Source organism: Nothoprocta perdicaria, unplaced genomic scaffold (assembly GCF_003342845.1).
Source record: "Nothoprocta perdicaria isolate Ctin4 unplaced genomic scaffold, notPer1 scaffold_1, whole genome shotgun sequence".
NCBI lineage: Eukaryota > Metazoa > Chordata > Aves > Tinamiformes > Tinamidae > Nothoprocta > Nothoprocta perdicaria.
In genome coordinates this window covers 1998261-2020003 of record NW_020454093.1, presented here as the reverse complement: position 1 = coordinate 2020003, position 21743 = coordinate 1998261, and the positions used below count along the sequence as shown (strand labels likewise).

The following is a 21743-nucleotide window of genomic DNA, read 5'->3' as shown; positions in this document are numbered from 1 at the left end:
GCAGTTGTGCACCAAAAAGTGCAGGTTTGTAGCTCCAGTAAATCGTCAGATGCATGAAGTCTACATTAATGAAGATAGTGAGATCTGAAAATACCAACTCACCGTTTTTAACTATTCTTAGCAGCAGCAGATTTTATTGCTGGCCATAGTGATCCACAGAGATCCACAGCTTCAAAGAGCTGCTGGTGCCAGGGTTACTGACAAGTCCAAGTTGGCACCAGCCCCGTTTTCAAGGCGAACCTTCTGAGCTGTCTCACTTCTGTGCTTCATCAGTGGTGATGACCTGGCCAAATTTAGATAAAATGATGCTGCCATAGACTGGGGGAGAGGAAGTGTCAATTTTTGTTTGGATTGATGACAATGTCATTTTTTTATCTTTTTTTTTTTGCCCAATTTCTAACTGACCACAATCATGAGCAACAGCAAATCAGAAGGACACTCATCTCAGCCTGCTTTTATCATGGAAGAACATTAGATTTCACCTAGTAACTCTTTTCCTGTTCAGCAGCTGTTACTGATACAGGAGACTAATGAGGGCCAGACTTATTCTTGCACCGTGCCACTGCACTAGATCCCCGTGAATGTATGAGGACAAATTTGACTTCCAATGTGTTTTAACTTGCTAATCCTATAAGGTTTTCTGTTTGAAGTACAAGTATAAGATTATGATAACAGGCTACCTTTCTTAGTTACTTTTCACAAATTCTTAAGGTATAATCCATGGAGCTACAGGAGTTCAAAGAGTCTTCAGAAAGTTGAAAAATTGGATTAACATCCTTAACATGTAAAACAGTAGAGGCTTCCCCTGTTCAGCCCAGCTATTTCAATATCTATATTATATTTTCCATGAGTAATACATTTTGAACAAATTTTCATTAGCAAGTATTTAAAAACTCTTAATTCTGAGTTGAGCGATGCTTTCTTACATGATTTTATTTTTGCTGTTTTAATGCACTAGCTAGTTTCACTATCTTCTGATAAGTACTGAAAGGAATCTGAGATTGTTACAGTTTTCCTTACAGTTTTCCTCCCTTCTTCTGCGAAGTTTCATTATACATTTCTTAATCATTCCGCTGCTTTGACCTGGTATAGCTCATGTTCTTCATTTACTGCAGGACTTCCCTTGCATTGCARTAATAGTGTCCTCTATAATCTCTTCAATCCTGCAAGCTCGCTGTATTGCTCTTTTAAAATGTCACGCCTCATAAATTATRAACTCTGGAAATGCCTGCATAGAGTAGTAGGACGAAGAGTGGGATGCTGCTCGTGTAGTTGCAAGTGCCTYGTGTGTGATCTAGATCTCCCTGCCATCAGTGGAGTTCTGGGCAGTACAGGGTCCCCCTGAGTGTTTGTAGTTGTAGATCAAGTTTTGAAATTCATGTTTCTCCTCAAGCCTGGCGTATTATTGATGCTTTTTCTTTGATGTTTTTGTTATATGCTGGATMTTCACGTGCTGGCAGTTTAGAATGATTGCATCTGACCACAGGTTCTTTTTCTCTCTGCTTTTCATTCTTTTCCCTTCCTTAATAAAGGTTAATAAAGGTTTGTTTCAGAAATCACTAAGATTTTGTACATATATATATTATATGTATGTATATATACATAYACATATAACTGTATGCATGCATGCATGGATTTTTAAGCTTGAGAGGAGAATTGGAGCTCTCTACTATGTTAATCATGTTCTCTTCCATTTGGCACGCACAGAACAGCTTTAGAGAAATATTTAAAATACTTCTTCCTAGTAAATACGTTGGGGAGAATTTTAAATTTGTGGGTCAACTCCACAACTCTTTCAGGAGAAAAGAAATGTGTAGAATTGAAAGGAAGAGCAGTGCTAAGGACTCTTTGCACTTAATGGCAGAAGTAACTTGGTCTGTTTTTAGAGCTTAACTARGTAAAGGTAAAAGAGGTAAAGGAGACTGGACTAGTTTTCCTTCAGTGGTACTCAGTTGTATATGTGTCATTTGCCAGGTTTATTCATTGTGTGGGTGACCGTGAGGGCTTTAGGTTGTAGCTTTCTTGCCCTGAGAAGTACGTAGTGATTGAAAGGGGAGCACAAGTTGTGAAGGAGGAAGGACATGAATGATGCAGATTATTTCATGCTTCCAGACTCTCTGCTTCCTGTTTTCAGCCCGAGCTACGCACTGATGAGACACCGTTCCTGTCACAAGTGGAATGAGTCTGTTGTGTCTGGAGTGCCTGCAGGGCCATAACTGTGCTTAACTGYGGTGTGACTCTGTCCAGAGCAGGCAGCTTCCCTCCAAGCAGCCCCACCAAGGATTTATGCAGTAACCACCAAGAATTTATGTGGTAATGAAGACTGACGAAAGAAGTGGCTGCATCTAGCTTGGTACTTGTGTCCAACAAAACAGACTGGGTCAGAAGAGGCCCTATTAACTAATTTATTTTTAGTTTGAAACTGGCACTAGGATTTAACAAGTCTTGAAACTTGTTATTCTTCGCAAAGCCAAAAGACCTGCTGTCCCTCTAGTGGTTATCCCAGCGCAGGAGAGGAGCCAAGGCTGCTACTGTCACTCCATCAGCTCCGTTCGCTGGTTCCAGCGCCGGTGYTGGCCTCTGATACTGATGCTGTTCTATATTAGTGTATTTTTGTGTGTAGTCCTGTTCTGCCTCTTGTCCGGCTTTCCTAGGCAATGCAAGGACTTGTACGCATGGAATATGTGGGTTGAAAAGCRTTTTTATATGTGATGTTATGGGAAAAAAAATCCAGTTGGTGCAGATTTGTTGTTATAATGGATTTGGACATGCAGTTCATAGATTAATTGTTCTTGTGTTTGTGCTGCCTGCTGCAGATGGAAGTTTCATAAGTGCATTACTTGGTGGCCTGAGGGGAAGGGGAGGCCTAGTTAGCTGGTGTCCAGTATTATATGGTCCAAAATGTGCAGCGACCTGCGAGAGCTCCAAACTCAGCAATCTGAGATCTGCAGGACCTACGGAGAAGTCCTGGCTGCACCACATACATTAGTACTAAAATGCTTAAAAGAGAGGTCCCTGCCTGAATGCTGTGCTGCATTCTTGTAGCTTTGCAGCAGGGATCTTGGTTGCACGCCAGCAAAGTGAACCAAGTAAAAAGGCAGCCACTCAAATGTACATTCCACTGATAACTTAAGGGAGTGCCAGGTGGTTCTTTATAAGCCAAATAATTTACCTTTCATACAGCATCAAAAGAATGAAATATCTTCTTGGTCCTCAAGTAGGCTTTTTTAACGTTTGTTGACTCTTTGCAAATGTCGCTCTTCTTTGGTATCTTGTTTGCCTATTGCTTTTGGAAGACGTCTAAGTACGTGTGTCCGTGTGTGTACTCGCAGTGTGGGTGACTTGGTGGGATGGCTGCTTGGGATATGGGAGATCTGAGCGCRGGCCCTTCCTAGGCCCTCCTTCTGTACGGCCTCCTGGCAAATGAGTTTCTTGACTGTCTTCCTTTAAGCAGGCCTAATGGTCCTGCCCATCTGTTAGGGTATGGGTAGCACCATCTGCACGGTGCTGTCTGTTTATCCTTGCAGTATTTGAGGGTGTTCGTCTGTGGTTTAATGAGGGAGTGGAAAACTTGTTAACAAGTTAGTCATAAGGTAGCATGTCCGTGTTTGTACATACAGGGAAAACACTGGGTCAAACCTGAGAAGTGCCTCATGGCAAAACCTACGGCTGGGATATTCCTGACATTCCTATAGAAGTTAATGACTTTTGTTCACTCTTCCACTCYGATCTGTTGGGCTCATCTTACATATTCTTACTGCTGGGAAAAATTCTCRTGTACCTCCCGTTCCAGGCATTCAAGCAGTTTGATTTAGATGCACTTCTGGAAGTGGAATTATATCTTTTCTTTCTGAGATAATGCTTCCTAAGGAAATCAGCTCTTTGTAATTACAGCAAGTCCTCTTAATGGCACTTAAGCTAGCAGGATGTCTCTTCTCTGGCAAGACCGATTTTTGTAATAAATGAAATTCATTGCTTTTCTGCCTTTTTTGAAATTAATAGGATATTGTTGTATACACATTCATTTCATCTTTCCTGTGTTGTCCTTTGAGTCTCTTTCCCGTGGTGGCTGCCRTTTCTTGCTTCAATTCTGGCCTGCCTGCTTTGTCATCCCAGTCTGGCTGCTTCTGCACGGATCTAACGCAGACCTTCCGATGGCTCTTGACCACACGGGCTGGGAGCTTGGTTGGTCTCTCTGTTCCTCTTGTGCAGATCATCCCAGAAAATGCTGCCAAGTGCTAGCAAGGAGGACACATAAGGACAAGTAAATGTGTAGGATTTGTTTTATCACTTGTGTCTCTTTCGATGCCTTTCCAGTATATATTGTGTCCAACTGGTTCAGTAGATTCCTGGGGCAAGAATAATTTATTTCCTGGTCTACCATGAGACCCGAGCTTTCTRTTACCCATTTCTTGGGCATGGTCAATGTAAAGAACCAAGTCTTTTAATTGACGTATATTGGGTACAGGAGGTTACTTAAAGAAGAGCTCACAGTTCACATACGGTATTCAGGATGGAGAGGCTGCCTGGCTAAGCCCAGGTAGCATCTCTGCCGCTGCAGAGAACTGCTCTAGCATTCGTGGTCTCCCTGGGAGTGCTTGAGCTTTGCTTCTGGGAGGCTCCTCATCTCTCTGATCCTCACAAGATGCCCTCCTGTAGGAGGGACCCTCATGGCCACAATCCACTGCGTGGTTTTGCATCCGTCTTTATCTCATGTATCAGACTTGGCCTTGCTATGTCAGATTTCCAAGCTATTCCCTTCCCTTGAATTTTCTGGGAAAGGTGCTTGATTTCTGAGACTCGAGGACTGTGTAAGACAAGACCTTGGATGGAGACTAGTGAGTCAGCTACTTCACAAGTATATTACAAYGTAACAGTGGAATCTGCTTTTGTGTTGTTTGTAGAGGAATCCAAAYGCTCAGAAGGAGCTTTCATGATTTGCTTTGCAAAGATCATGTAGCGATTCCAAATAATTTTAAAAGCAGTTTTGATTTTTGTCTTTAATGGTGCTTTTTGACCTCCTCATTATCTGGCGAAATGCTTTGGACGGTGGATGACTTAAGAGATCTCATCTCTTAGGATTTTTTTTTTTCCTCTTGCTTAATCCATTTACCTGCTCATTGTGACAGCTTCATTTCTGATGATTTGGCAACTATATGCAGTAAAATATAGTATGCTCCCTATAGATTGCTCCAATTTAATTAAAAAATTGGGGATTTTCTAGATTCTGSAGTGACTTAGGGACACAAGTCTCCTTGACTTTGGATCCATCCGCGGCCTCTAATGGCATCTTTGTGCAGTCCGGTGGTATCCCTGTGTTTGCACCCACCGGCCCCTCCGTAGGGCTGAAGTGCCGGGAGGCGAGTGCCGTCCCCCAGCCGTGTCGGTGAGTGGTTCTGCAGGTGCTGGGGAGCACACGGGGACACAAGGGAATGGTCCGTTCATGTAGAAGGGTCTTCCACTGCATTCAGTTCTAGGACAGAACCCGTGGTTGAACTCATAGGATTTTTATTTTTTTTTGGTAAGGGAAGAACTGCAAGGCTTTTCTGCTTTCTTACTTCTTTCTCTCTGCTTGTTAGGAGGTGAAGTCAAGAGTAAAAAGAGGTATCTGTACCAASATGTTTGAACTCCCTGCATGTAGATCAGTCCTGCTGGTTCTTTTTTTTCCCCTCTGGAAGCAGTGTGCAATTGGCTCWGCATCTTAGTTGAAGTGTTGCTGAGAAGCAGAATTCAAATTGAGAATTGTTAAGAACTTTATGAAAAGAGAGGTCTTTGCAACTTCTGTCTCTGTGATGTGCTGCTCCTCCCAGCACATTAATGCAGCTTATATGTAGCATACATTTTCTGCTTCATTTTTTTCCTGTTTTCTGCTGGAGTGAAGGAGGGTGTTTTCTTTCTAATCATTTCCCATCTGATTTGAATTTGAAGTAGTCATTCTAGTTTGGCAAACATCGAAGTTGTAGCAGGAAAAAAGTGTTGCGCTACATGAATAAAGTTAAATTCAAACCTCTTGCACTAATGAGAAGAATGATACGTAACTTTGGCAAACTTAGGTTGAAGCTTTTTTTTCCTTTTCCTGGTGTACTTGGAATATATCCATAATTGAGCATTTTTCTGCTTCATTTTCTCCTGGTGCTGAGCAGTAATAATATTTACAAAATACTTAGATTTGTTACTCTGGGAAGTGCTGTATAACTTTGGATCTAATTCAGGCTGTATCTACTATGGAGGCAGAGGGACAGTGGAGTGCTCAGCTTCCGTGTAGTTAAAAAATGCTGTCAGAAGACCTAGCGTTGGTGCTAGCAGGATTTTAATTGCTACCTTTTTTATTCCTGTGTTTCCTCACCCTTTAGATATCAGTTTTTTTTTTTCCCCAGGTGATTTACTACTTATTTATTTTAAATTTTCTTTCTCTGCATATATTAAGGGGATATTTACCATTTGTGAAGCTGCATAATGTATAAAACGAAAACATCATAGTTCAGCAATGCTAAACATATTTAACTTAATTATTTACAAYGCAGGTGTGACTTTAGATTTCCCAATATACCAAATGGGATGAGATGCCTGGTCTTTAAGACTGTGTGCATTTTATTAGGGGTTGATCAGCTACTGTTTCCATTTAGATTTCCTGATATTTCTTTCTTGATTCAAGGTTATTTTTAAGTAACCCAGTTCAGGAAGGATATGAGGGGGTGGAGTGCTRTGGGAAATATGGACAATGAATGGAAAACATATTTGCAAGAGAGTTTGGTGGCTTCCAAAGCGGTTTCARTGAAGTGCAAGCAAAGGTAATTACCTCCTTTCACTGAGGCTGCTTCTCTGGGCCCAGCCAACCCCCCTTGCTGACTCCAAAACCCCTGAATCTCACCATGGCAAGTTACTTAMTTATCCCTCAGTTATAATTGATATTACTGGTAGCATCCACAGTAATAATTATCTCACTGGTAGCATCCAATTGTGTGTGTATTGTGTGTGTATATATAACATAGCTTCAGTTTTTATTAGGGAATGCTCACGGCTCGGTGTCTGTGTGTGTTAGTTTTTAACCACTCTTTGAGATGCTGGAGTGTTGTACTTGACGTCTGCAGTTTTCCTGAACTGCTTGGGATTGGTACACAGCCATGGAAGTAATAATAATATGAGGAATTTAAGTTTAGAATTGTTGGGTCCTCCTCTCGTTTTTAATTTTGGGGTAAGAATAGGATAGAGTAGAATACAAATGAACACAACTTCTTGTGTGTTCTTTTTTTTTTTTTTTTTTTTTTTTGTAGGTCAGGATCTAAAAGGGAGTAAGTAGTTTAGCAAGGCGCTTGAAACCCATTCTGTCCCTGAGGATGGGCATATGTTTTTACAGTTCCTAGCCTGAATGAGAGCTGGCACGAATTTTTATGGTTCTAGCTGTCACCAGACTAGAACAAAATCTGTTCTTTGCCTTTCTACCAAGCGATCAAGCCTGGCAGTAGCCAACCTCAATTCCTAAACTCCTCCTCCTCCTTCCCCCTTCCCCCTTTTTCTCTAGAATTCGTCTGTACGAGAAATCCTTGGTTTGTCTGTCACTGGCATCGTGAAGTACTGTTTGACAGTAACTACAGATTTTTTTTTTTAAATGTAGATGACTTTATCTGTTGTTCAAGCCATCCACTCCTCTGGCTTTTGTCAATACACAGAATTGAATGTGTGTATATATACACACTATATATATATATATATATACACACACGCTATATGTATATGCATAGTATTGTAAGCTGTTTTGAGACTAATAAGTTCATGTGTGTTGGTGTGAGCATCCCTGTTGTGATGCAGGATGAATTGTCTTACAAATAATCTGTTAGTGTCAGATCATAATAGAAAACTTATTTAGCCATATTTATATGCTTGAACCTGTAACATCCATTTGTCAGTACAAGAAGTCCTAATCAGTTTTAGTCGCCTGTGCTGAATTCAGACAAATTAAATTACTTTGTAATAYTTTGAAGATACTTTCTAGATTAGAAGATGCTTTGTAAGTGGATGTAGGTGTCTTCCAGCTAGGAATGCTTAGCTTACCATTCATGGACACAGGCAGGCACAGTAATATACAGCAGACATTCCAGAACGGATTAAATGGAAGTGCTGGCACCTGTTACCATAATAGACACCAAGTGGATAATAAATGTYCCTGTGATCACTAAAACAAAATGTGCAGTACAGACTTAGAGGCATGGATGGATTTTTTCTGTTAATGAAAATTGCTCTTAAACTTAACTTCTGAAATACATATTTAAAAAAAATGTGTTGAATTGATTGCTTTAATATGATAGTTAAGCGATGGAGTAATTCTTTGTATTTGTATTTGGAAATACTTGGCAATATTCAGTTACTTTGTTCCTGGAGTATGAACAAGCTGGGGTCCTTAGGTGGATTCATTGTCTTCAGAATTTCATTTTGTATATCTAATATACCTGAAGCATGCTAGTAGACCCAGAAGTATGGGAAAATCTGTAACTTAAGTTTTCCTACATACAGTAATTCTWACCTTCTCTTATCACTTAAAACAGCTCCATCTTGCCATCCTGTTAGCCACACAACTAGTTGTTGGCAACTAGTCATAGCACTGGCTATTTATGAAGCCATTGCTTCAAGTGTATACTGTATATGAAAAAAAAAATACAGTAAAAAGCCTTGAAAGCTCCCATGAAAGTTGGTTTCCTAGTCACACATGTACACCCCGATCTGGATATTGATGCCTGGTGTGTTGCCCGAGATGCTCCACTGGTTGCAGGGCCCTGGATAATTGACAGTTATGGTATTGTTATCCTGGTAAATGATTCATAATAAATATCTTTGAGGTCCCTCTTCTGGTTTTCAGTATTCTAGTGATCTCTCTTTATGTACTGATATGGAAACCCTGCTGCCTTCTTGTAATTAGTCTGTTCATTGTGAAATCTCACTGTTTTCTTGAGAAACTGTGGATAACCTGGCCTTTAAGATCCATATCGGCAATTTCTTTAAAAGCCTTTAAATGTTGAAGGTTGGGTATGGCTAGAGACCTTTCAATTCCAAATATTTGTCATTGTGAGAAAGGGATTAAAGTGTTGCTATAATGATGCCCTGTGATGCGATTTGTGCCTGCTAGATAATGTTTAAATCCTAACTCCATAGTCTGAAAGACAAGTGAGTTCAAAAATAACAATGTTGAGCAGCCCGTGGTGTTCACAGAGCTTAGGGCAAACCATTGGGTGTTTCACAAGTGACTTATGGACGCGATGCACAGAGAGCATTCTTGATGTGTTCAGGAACTGAGGGCACCGAACAACCTCTAAGGAGATACTGCAACTTTCAATTATCAACCCTGGKCATCCTATGTAATTCGGTGGGGATGATGATCTGGTTTATCACATTAGTTCATTTTGTAGAGTACGAGTTTCCTCTGATAAGAACTGAGTATTGATTTTGCTATAATAGTCAATATTTTCTTGCAAAGGAGAGAAGATGTTAAGAAAGTATATTGCCACGTAATTAAAATGTAGATGTGTTTAATAAAGATTTGTTTGCTGCTAACATCAGCGTGAGAAAGGTTAAAAGCATCTTACACATACATGGGAAATGATTTTACTTCAACGGTGAATGTTCACTGCTGCTGTTATTTTGTATATTTAAGGTGTGGGGGAAAAACTTGCTTGTAAAACTGGTCTATTTGAGTTTTATACGATATATCYGATTCAGATAACTGGAAGTCTTCAGTGTATCCTAACAATCTGGAGTAACATTTGGAACATGGGAGCATTGAAGTGCTGGTGGTCYTGTGTGCGAAACAGCTCATTAGCTCGATTGCCGAGTCTTAACAGTGATTGTTATTGAGCTGACAGATGACACAATGCAGTTTTATTAACACAAGGCCAAAGCCCCAATTCTTCATTTATGTCTATTTAAATAGGCAAAAAGCTTTGCTCTATGTAAATGGTGAGGAACTTGCTAAATTTAAGCTAGAGTTAGTTAAAAAAACCACAACAGTCTCCTCGGGAAGGGCCAGGTTTGTTCAGTTTAAACAAACTGTTGCAAATTGCGGAGAGAAGGGAGGTTATGCTCTGCTAGCAGCAGCAGCAACCATGATTATCCCCCAAAGCAGTTATTTCTTTGATTCCAGATTTGATTTAACTTAATATTAGTTAATTTAATACTAACTTCAACTTAAGTATTAAAATGTACAATATTCAAGGCCCCACCAAAAAATCAGTGATTATAGCAGGTGCAAGATGCAAAATTTCTTTAGGTTCTGTGATGATCACTTTGTAATGATACAGTAGGTCTTCATTATTTTGTGTTACTGCTTGCTTTATGTTAGGGGATCTGTGTGTCTGTCTGTCTGTCTCTCTATTTCTTTTTTCCTAGATGCAATAAATAATATTTTTATTGGCTTTGGATAATGGGTGTCCCCTTCTCCATATGGACTAAATAATGGATGTTCAGTTTCCCTTAAGCCTTTGCAGCCGAGCATGTGGCATGAGCCAGGAGCCCTGTGACCTGCTCTTTAAATCTGCATGCTGCTCAATCCAAAACCTTTACTGAGATTACAGCGAAGTGGAGTGGGGCAGGACGTGGCTTTCTTCTGCTCAGCCCCCTCAGTTATAGTGCTGGCTAGGACGTGTGATGGATGTTCAGCTATCCAGCAATCTGTCCGTGAGGCAACGCACCAAGAATAGGAAGAAATATTAAGTGATGTTAATTACATCAGTTCTGTGTGAGTCTAGGAGGAATCAGACGTGCTGTGTGATTGGGGTTTTATAGATACTTTGAAAATGTTCAGCCTGACCCTCCATCTGTCTAAATTGCTGTGCTTGGATCACTGACCTTCTTGGTAGTTCATAGGGTCTCTTCTACACAAGCCCCAAATTATACAGGGATATTTGTTGCTTTGTTATATTGCAAACTTTCTTCCAGCTTGTTTTTCTGGAACTACTGTAGCTTAATGACGTTAGGGTCGCTGTGTTGGGTGTTTTAGGAGAACAGAAATAAATTGCTCTTTGATGTTTCACATCTAAATCCTGGTGCTTTAGGTGGAGCAAGTGTTTTGATGGATACCTATGTTGTGAATTTTTTTTTTTTTTAAAGGGGGAGTGATATAAATATTTTCTAGGGAAATATCTCAGTAGTAACTTGAAGTATGTAAAAAGCAAACCTTAAAAAAACAGAGAATTGGTTAGCTTTGTTTTACAATCCAAGCCACAGTTGTAACTCGGACATAAGGAGACAGCCACGGCCTTTTTGATGATTGGGAGGGAAGCCCTGTTAGTTGTGCTGAAAGAAAAAATATGTGTGTGCCTTTGAAGAAAAGAATCGTCTGTCTCTTAGAATATACTATGTTTGGTAATAGCACTTGTCTTTCTCTTAAAACGATTAAGAGATACCGAWTCTCATATCTAAAGCGCTGCAGTCACTAATGGCAGCCTCTGAAAAAGCGTGCTTGGTGACTATAATGCCCGTCTTCAGAAACAACTTTTTTTTCCTACCTCTTTTTCTTTGAATAAACAGACAGATTAATAGATAGGTGACTAATTTGAGTCAGGATGGCAGAGTTTGTAACCATGAAATGTAACTGCCTGCGCTACCTGCAGAGCTATATATATTTTTCTAGCAAAATGATTTTATTGCACGGTAACATTTCATCTTYTTATTCAACAATTTTTCAGAAACAACATTTTCTTTGGAGCCTAACCTAATTTCAAAGAACTAACAATACCTTCTTATAAAGAAATGGAGTTGAAGCAGAAAAAAATCATCCAATGGGTCATCTTGACAGAATTTAAACCAGGTCGTGTGTTTATTGATTCCACTTGGAATAACCTTTGAGGTGCAGGCTTTCAAACAACCTTTAAAATGTCACACTTCAGACTGGAGCTGTTTGTTTATGGCCTCGTGTTCCCTGCTTCACAAAATTACTTTGTTCCATCCACAGTCTCTATGTTCTGTGAGGAAAGGTGAAAGGGAGGGTTCCCTGACAGGCAGCGGTCCAGCCACAGCTGGACATTGAGGGCTCCTGGATCCCATCAGCTCTCCAGTTTTGTGGTGTGGTGAGGGTCAATGAAAGTTGCACTCGTGTCTGTATTGAGCTGAAGAAAGGGAAATAAAGAATTAAACATGGCATTCCCTCAAAGAAGTGTTGTACAGCAGTAGTTGCCAAAACTTGGTATGGTACCTTGGCTTTGAGGGATGGGTGAGGCCAGTTTCAGCAAAATTTCACAGATTCCTGGATGGAAATTTTTCTGTGTAACTGTGACACTAGTAATAAATAGGAATGTCCCTTTGAAGCTGGAATGTTGGTGTTTCTGTAGCAGGCAGGTGGGTCAAGTCTTTCTATTTTGATGCTCTATCTTTTTGTATGGAAATAAAGATCTGTAATGTGTCTGGGATGCAGAAGAATGCACTGTACATATCAGTATATGTTGCTGAAAAAGAATTGTTTCCCCAACTGCATTCAAAACGTGAACTTTGAAACAGATAGCTTTCATTTTATAAATTATTGGGTTCCTTCTGCATTGCTTTGTCTTTGGATATGGTAGTTCAGAGGGTTTAGTAGGGCTTCTGTATGTGTGCGCCTCTGGTTTGCTGTAGGCAACATGAATAGGGTGGTTTTTCTGATGCAATGTATAGGATGGCAAGCATGATAATGACTTTTGTATTCTCAATAGAAGCCACATCCTGTTTTTATGAAATAAAACAAGTTCATTATTTTTGGTAATACTGAAGTTAGAGAGGAGATGTCAGAAATGGAACTGGAAGAAGGAGAGCAAGAGGGATGTGAATCCAAGAGGGCTTCAGTAGATGTTGGCCTTCAACCTTTATTTATTTATTCTCTCCCTGGTTTGAATTGATAAATACTTAAGCCGCTGACCTACAGTGAAATGTTAGGCTTGGAACTGATTTATCACTAAACTGCATCTGCCAGGGAAGTCTCATCTGTTGTAAAAGCTCCGAGCAGCTCCATTTCACGTGCCGCTCACCTTGACTCCCCACGACCTTCGCTGTGCTGAGGACCAAGTTTCTGGCAAGGCTATAGGGCCACCATGGAACTGTGGCCTGAATAAGGAGCCCCGCTTTGGGGGGCTTTATAGTTGCTTTAGGCAAACATGGGTTAGTGTGGAGCAGGCTCAAAACAAAATGATTTTTTGGGGGATTGGTTAGTTGATCTATTTAACACAAAGTGCTAAAAGCATTTTTAAATCTTAATTTTTTTTTATTAATACATTTCTAAGCAACTTTGACGTACTGACACGTTAGAATTGCCACTGGGCTAGAAAGAGGCTTTTTGTTTCTGTGCTTGCCCCACTCCACCCCCTCTGCCGCCCAACTGTGCTGTAGGTCAGAGCAGAAATCCTAAGCAGCGTTTCTTGCTCCTACTGGAAATGCACTGCAGCAGAAGAGGGCACAAGGAATGTTTTGTTTCTTGCTGCACAAAAATGTGTTGACAAGTTTTCCATGGAAAAGTGGGTGAGGGTTGTAAGTGGCCTGAAAGCTGTAGTTGATACCACCTGCATTTTGAAATTGTGCCTTGTATGCCTGGGGGAGCAGAGTATTACGGTCTCTATAATTTTTGCTTGTAAAGAGAAGACTTCTCACAGTCTTATCAGTGTGAAAACTGAGTAGCTTTTCAGCTCGTCTGTTGTGTTCCAGGGTATGAGGGTAAGAATGAAAAGTTGAATGTGTTTCTGTACCTTTACAGAGAATGCAATTGCTTGGGCTACAAACATGGAGAACTATGAGCAGAGAGTTTTTACTTGAGGTGTAGTCTATCCACAACTGTGGTGAAAGCATTTGGAGTCCAGTGAGTTAAAACCAACCAAGCAACAGCAACAAAACCCAGCATAGACTCCTTGTATTTAGATCCAGTTTTGAAACACTCAGTTTTGGAGAGGAGGAAAGAAAAAATGCTTTTCTTGCCTTCAGGTGCTTACTTAAGGTGTTCTTGACATTTGAATGGGTAGGAGACCCTGCCAGTGAATGTTAATCAGAGTCCTGCTGTATCTGGGGCCTTGTGCAAACAGAAATGTGGTGTTTTTTTTCTTTTGTATAGTTCAGGAGTAAGAAATAGGTTATAGTCACTAATGAAACCCTTCCTATTGCTCTGACTCTGCAAGCTGCTGTTTGATTAGTAGTGGAAGAATGACAAGCATGATGGCAACCTACATACCCTGTTTTGGGGGAAACCAGGATTGATGCCTGGATTGTGCATGACTTTAGTGAGAGTTGGGCATCAAGTATGAGTTAAGAGAGTTTTAAGTACTTCATGTTGCACAGAGTCGCATACCTCGGTTACTAAAGAACCAAGCATTGGCTCTATGAGAGCTCGCGTGATTTGAGAGATTGTAGTAAAACTCTGAACAGAATATATTTGTTATAGTTAAGTTAATCAAACTGTTAGAAGCTGAATGCGTGCTTAAGCAGGTTTTTGATATGCAGTGTTATAAAACGTGAGTTCTGTCTCTCTATTTGCTTTATAGCTTGATAAGAGTTTTACTGTGTACAAACCACGAATGTGTTTGTATAATCTCCAGTGAAATTTTAAAAGTTGTGTAGGCTCTGCAGTTCTGTGACAAAACTCGCTTCTCCCCTTCATGTCAACCGTTACAGGATGCGACAGTGTCGTCTGTGATGTGCTTGGATATAAACGCCCGGTGGGCCCGTTGGCTGGAGTACCCCTGGTTGACTGGTACAACGTGTGTGAACAGCCTCCTTGGTGTAAATATCCTGCAGTGAATCCTGTATGGAAACAGGCAGTGCCAGTGAGCAGCCTGCAGCTGCTGTGGCACCAGTGAGGGCAGTGAGCGATGGGTGAAACACTGTCCTGTGGGGGCGGTTGGTGCAGTTGCTCCTCAGCCATTGTGAAGGACATTTGATTCTTTTTTAATTAATATAAGCTTGGGGAATTTCAAGGAGAGCCCAGTTTTCAGCTCCCTGGAATTAACAGGGTTTCTAAATGCTGCTCTTAGTGTTCAGATCAGGTGGGTGAATGAACCAGCATTCCTGTTGCAGTATGAGCAGGTGTAGGGTGACTCTGTGGGTAACAGAGCTTGATGCTGGTGGCAGAATAACCTCTCTTGCTTAAAACTAGACTGTCACCTTTTCCCCTACAGATTTTCACCAGGTTATTTCCCTGTTCCAACCCCTATGACAAATTAATTACAGGCTAGAGCTATCAATTAGCATGGGGACCCAAAAGGTCCTTTCCCCATATCATGAAGTCGCTCAACTCGGTTTTGAAAAACACTGTTTGTGGCTGGTTGTAGTGGTCCTTCATCTTCCATGTGAGCCATATCAATCCCCGATTATAGAGGATAGACTGTGTGGATCTTGTTCCTCACCACTGCTCTTCCTTGGGATCTTTAGTGTTTATTTTCTCAGAGCGTTACAGACGGAAGTGATGATGTAGCTGGGATGTAACAAGGTCCAGGCCAAGGTGACTCCTGGTGCTGGCTCTGCCTGCAATGTGTTGGAGCAGCTCAGAGAGCAGCTCTGCTCGCAGCAATCTGGGTTGAACTCGCTTGTAGCACATCTATAATTGGGCATCTTTCTGCACATCCTTATGTCTAAAATAGGCATTATAAATCTTTCCTTGTGCAGGAATTACATTAACTACATTCTGTAAAGAGTTTTTAAAAGTAACAAATCCTGTGCTTTTCTATCTTTAAAACAAAATTAAAAAGTCATCCAGAAGACTTACCTACTTCCTAGAAATTAATTCTTAAAAATTACCTACCCTATGGAAACTATAAATGCCCACAATTTAGCCTATATACTATTTTGTTTTTTTTATAGATGCTCACATGTGATAGTTCCTGCTGAGAAACCCCAGCTGCTCTCCTGCAATGCACTCTATTTGGGCACACTTGTGCAAATAGGGGCCCGTCGTGTGATTTTTGACGTTTCCCACTTTGTCACTGCTTAGAATTAAGGTACGCATTTTTAATAGTGAGAGCAATTTAACACCTGGAACAACTAAACTTGGGCTCTGATAGATTTTTTCATTATTTATTCTTTTAATCTTATGATTTGCTAAAGAGGGTGTCTGGCTTGCCTGGCCCCTATGCGCTTCATGCTAATGAGGGTTATTTGGCCTATAGTGCACAAGTGATCAGGCCAGAAGATTATAATGATCCTTTCTGGCCTTAAAAATGTGATCTTTTAATTAAAACACAGAAATTTCTTTTTTTGAGTCAAAACAAAAACGGTGGTAATTTATAGTTTTATTCATGCTAAAGAGCTGCATCATTATCGGATATCGGATTCAAAAAGTGGATAGCAGGTGATTCAGGTGTTGAGAGGAGAAGGAGAGAAAGGTGAGAGTATTGCTAAGAACAATGAAGGAGTGAGACAAGGAGGAAGAAAAAGCCATTTTCTTTTGGGAAACTCTGTTATATACAGAGTTTCTAATAATAAAAAAAAGATATTTTCCTTTCTGTGGTAGATTTTTTTCCCTAGTGATAAAGTACAAATAGTTTGTATTGAAAATTTAGCATATATTTAGCATCGTAAGCTTATTTTCTCATCCCTGAAGATAAATGCTGTAGCTGTTGTAATATTGCATAATTTTGGTTCAAGTCAATACAGTTGCAGAAGAATTATGATCTTTAGGGTCATTCATGTTTTCCTTGATTTTTTTTTTTTGTTTGTTTGTTTGCTTGTGTGTGTGGGGTTTTTTTTTTTTGTCTTGTCACATGCAAATGTATGTGATATTTTTCTTCTTATTTATGTGATAAAGATTTATAAATTAGGGTGGATTTGCGTGTATTTTCCCTAAGTGCAAAATCATTGCTTCCCTGTTTAAATATACCGAACTCGGAGTGCTCTTGCTCTTGGCCCAAACAGTGTTTGTGGAATATCTCAGTAAGAGGCTTCACTGACAGATGCCCGAATAGATTTTCTGCAGCAGTTTTTGACTTTATCAGTCCATTATGAAACCCCAGTTTGTTATGGGGAGAAGGCAACGCTGCATCTTATTCACCATGCAATAGCTTGTGTCTTCCATAGGCTTGCAGTGTGTGTTTGGCCGGTAGTTTGCCAAAAGCAGAAATAGATGCAGCCGTTTTAAGTCACTCCTAAGCAAATATAAGAAAGGCTTTACTTGGCTGGGACCAAGTGTGACTGGTGTGGTGTCCTGCCTCACGCTGTGGCCATGGGATCGTGCCAGGGAGGGCCTGGCACCCCTCGGTAAGGCTCGGGATGTTTCTCCTCACGTGTGTCCCGTTATGTATGGCTGCCACCTGCCATTTTATTGTCCAGTAACTCACATTTGTGGAGTCTGCAGCTCTCCTGAGAGGAACTTCTCTTTCCTTAGGATCTGGATTAATTGCCAGTTGTGTGTATTCCCCTTCCCAGGTGCCAGCGTGATTACCTGAGGAATTCCTTTGACTTTGTTAAGTGAAAGTCCCTTGGCCTTCCAGTGTTTCAATAATTTTTGAGCTGTTGCTTCCTCTTGCAAAGGTCACCAACTCTTGCAAGTGGAAAAGACATATCCAATTTCTTTCTGGCACTGGATCACGGAAAGAATTCCTAGGGAGTGAAAAGGAGTCTCCTCCTTTAAGGTCCTATAATGATAAATAACTAGGAGACAGGATGGAGAGGTCCTGTCCGTAACTTCCATGTGGAGCAGAGTGAGCTGTGGGGAGGTGCCTGTGGGCTGGAGGAGCACGTGGCTGCGTGGCTCTGGCTCTCCCTTCGCAAACAGCCAACGCTCTTGTCAGTCATGAAGAAAATAACGTTCTCTTGTCAGAAATGTGTTAACTGATTGAGTCCTGGGCTGCTTGCGCTGGTGGAAACTCAGCCTCAGCCTGCCGAGAAAGGGCTGCTGCTGTTAAAGGGTGCGTGTGGCCTCCCCACACCCAGAATGGTRCTTGGTTTTTGCTTGGAGAGAATGGCAAATTCAGAGCTCTTGCCTTCTTCTGCTGAATACAGCGAATATCTTGGCAGTTCTAAACAATAAAGTTGTTGTGTGAACTGTTGTCAGTGGGGAACCCGGTGTTATCGTGAGTGACACAAATATTTTCAGTAAAATACTTCTTTGAATAGAGTTCTTAGTCTTGTTCCAATCATTCCTCATAAGCAGAGGAGGCAATCAGCTCATTCCATAGTACTTTCTCCACATCATAGAAAGACAGTTTTGATTGTGCTAAGTCCATGAGCAAGAAGTTTTACACAACAATATTCTCTGAATCTTGATCATATTTCTTTCCTTGACTGTTAGTCGAGATGCCTTTATAACTATGCAAGTTGTATGCAAGCTTCCTGCCTCCTTTTCAGACTTTATTCTGAGGAACTTTCCTATCAAAGATGTTTATATTAAAATAGAGACTTACAGTTCTGCACACCTGAATACTGCAAAGATGCTTTAATGAGATATGATTGCATTTGCTTCTTGTCAAAATATAAAATACTTGTATTTTGAGACTGAATATTTTCAGAAGAAACAGTTTTAAAAAATCATCTAAACCATGGGCTTGCTGCAAAACAAATGCCTGCTTGCTAGTCCAACAGACATAATGAAAGGTGAGATTTTATGTAAATTGTTCCTGTAGTTCATAAATATTTACTGTCGTCACTTCAGAAGCACTAATAGTGTGTATGCAGAAAGCTGGTTTTATTTGCTTCTGTATAAATCCCAGTGATGAGGAAACTGAGCTGTGTGGCAGATTGATTGGTAGTGCTAAAATTATGTGCATATGCCCACTCACATACATACCATTTGAAAAACTAATAATGCATCACAGATGCTCTGCTATTCTCTTGTAGGGAATTAGTTTTGAAAATAAGCACTATTTATTTTAAAAGGTGGTTAGGATTCATTGATGGCTTTGAGGTTCTTTTCAGAGCTGTGTTATGATACTTCATACCGTGCTTACCCGGGAGTTGACCACATGTTACAAAAACAAACTTTAGGACACATGATACGATGCTCAATCCTGGTGTGGGTGTGCAGTGTGCCAACTTGTGGTAGATAGGGCAGTGAGATGAGTTTCTAAAACAACTTCTGGGGTTACATGCCTTTTGATTTCCACAGTTTTGATTTCCACTGTGTTCAGTCCTATTTAAGTAGCCCTGTAACTTTGAATGTTTGCATTTTCCTGGTCTGAGTCGGCATTTGGAGCATGCTTATCACCATAGTAACTTTGCATCGCTCAATCTATATGGTGAGACTCAAAAATACTGCAAGTCTTGTTTGAAGGAAGCTTGAGTTATCTCACTTAAAAGTTGTAGCAGAGAGGACTGTAATAGTGCCTTTCTCTTCCCCTTTAATTTCTACTGAATGAGAGTAAATCCAGTGCTTGTATATACTTGTGTTTATTCTCATCTTATATCTCAGCAGCTTTATGAAACACAAATGGCTTTTTATATTAAAAAAAGCTGTGATATGTACAGTTTATCTTTAAATACACTTGTTGAAATAGTCTGTCTCGGAGTATAAATGCATCAGAATCATTATGGTTGGAGAAGACCTTCAGGATTGTCAAGTCCAAGCTCAACCCCATCCCCAGCCTGCCTGCTAAACCATGTCCCTGAGGGCCCCATGTGCCCATTTCTTGCACCCTGCCAGGGACGGGGACTCCACCGCTTCCCCGGGCAGCCTCTTCAATGTTTTACCTCCCTTTCCATGCAGGAATCTTTCTGAAATACAGCTCTGTGTATTCTAACTGCAATTTTAGATTGTTCTCAACTCACCTCTATTGCTATTCATTCAACACTATTATAGACAATCCTATGAATCTCAATAAAAGCTTTTATGTTATTCAGCTTTAGGTGATAGGCTTGTTGAAAGACCAGTTTTATAACATTGCCCTTTGAAAGGTTTATTGATCCTCTGACATGCACAGGAATGGTCTTATTTCTCAAACTCCAGTGATCTGAGGCTAGATGTTCTTTGTGTAGGCTATTAAATAGWAGAAAATTTTTAATTATTTTGGCCATATTTCTGTTGTTTTGCTTGTCAGTTGCAGCCCTTGGGCTATTTCTAGACTTATGCACAAGAAGTGTTTTTTATATACTGAACAATTTTTATCAAGTTAATATAATTGACAAAGGAGTAGTTTTCTCCTTTATGGAACACCATTGTGTGTCCTTCTGTTACCTGAAATGAGACCAAACATGGCAGAGTCCTTGGGGTTTTGTAGATGCAGGATCCCCTGATGCAAATCTGGGGATCAAATATGGGGGTCTGTACAGTGTTAGCACCGTTGTAGTGAGCCTTGCTGTCGTGTACTGAGCCTGCTCTGCGCTGGTTCTGTGTCTGGCTTGTGTTACTGGTGCACARTGGCAGCCAGACGTTTCGGAAAGGGTCAATAAGTGTTGACCATCCTCTCTTTTTGCATGGACCACAATCATTACAAACATTGATAATATCTGCAGCCAGATCTCTCCAGGTAAAATTTCATATCTTCTGCTTCTTGCTAGTGTTCTTCCTGCTTTGGAAATAGCTTTTAATTCTGGGATGTTTGATATTTGCTTGATCCCCAGCACTGTGTTTGGCTCAGAGGGGCTCTTCCAGCCAAGCTGAGGGCTTGATGGGGAAAGCRGAATGTGTGTTGACAACAGCTTGGGTTACTAACTGGGGAAAATAATGGCTAATGGAGCAGGAGAGAGCAAATTACACACCTCGCTGCTGCCTGGAGTGGCCGGGGAATTTGCATCTAGATCCCAGAAAAAAATGTCTGCCATGTGGTTATTTCCCTGCGAAGTGGGGTGGAGGTGGAAGAGGGCAGGAGGAAGTCTAAGCAGGGAAGAAGGAATGATTTGTTGCAGACCTTTGCTGTAAACTGAATACTTTGATGTTTAAAAAAAAAGGGGGGGGGTGGGAATCAAGGAATATGATGCTTCTTGGATACATAGTATTTTGTTGTGATAACGTAGTTGTTGCAATGAAAAACAGGATGGACTTTTATTTAAAAAAAAAAGAAAACAGAAAGAGACAGGAAAGAAAGGTTTGGATACTGGCTCTGGCATAAGCTGGATTCGGTGGATTGGAAGTCACCTTCTGCACCCACCTTGTGAAGGTGTGATGCCAGTACCTGATCTGAAAGTCATTTCAGCCATAAATTCCACAGGAGAGCTCTGTGCAGGTTTCTGAGGAAAAGAGTTAAAACAAGGAACTGTAGATGCCTCACTATGGTCATCCACTTGTATTCAGTGGTAGAAGCCACTAAGGAAATTAAGTAATGGCACCTCTAGTATGTGACAGCTTATGAACAATAACTTATTATAGCTATCATGAAAGCAGAGAATATATTAAGAATATAGTTTCAMCTTCAATCCACATTTCACAACTGATGCTTTAAATCACATCCTYCAAGACCGGGAATAGTTTGGGCTGTTTTAAAACTTCAGTTCCTTGACTTGTCGTGTATCTGTTTTATTTAAAAGATTTTCTAAGCATTTTTTTTTTCTTGTTCTAATTTGCAGCACTATTTTACTGTTCTTTTTGGCCATGAAGGGCAGAAGCCACTGGAGCTCCGTTGTGAGGATGAAGTTGATGGAGATGAATGGGTAGAAGCTATCCACCAAGCKAGGTATGAGTCTGGTCATTTATTGTTAATAAATTGTTAATAATTTGAAAGTCTAAATCTGTTCTCTAACATGCAACATATTTGTACAATGCATTAGATGGATATTGTTTGCAATCCAGAGGTATGCTATTGAAAAAGTGCCTTTATGAGTTCTGCTTGTCACACTGTTTTACCATTTGCAAATGATTATGCTCTGGATGAAATTTCTTC

At 40.5% G+C, this 21743-nt stretch overlaps 1 protein-coding gene across 1 annotated transcript in view; it reads left to right on the top strand.

The window, feature by feature from the left end:
• The window catches only part of RASGRF2 (Ras protein specific guanine nucleotide releasing factor 2), a 91253-nt gene that overhangs the window by 6533 nt on the left and 62977 nt on the right, over positions 1–21743 (top strand). The window contains exon 2 of the mRNA XM_026036021.1: positions 21430–21536. Within this exon, the coding sequence (XP_025891806.1) occupies positions 21430–21536 (107 nt within the window). The remainder of the gene's footprint in view (positions 1–21429; positions 21537–21743) is intronic.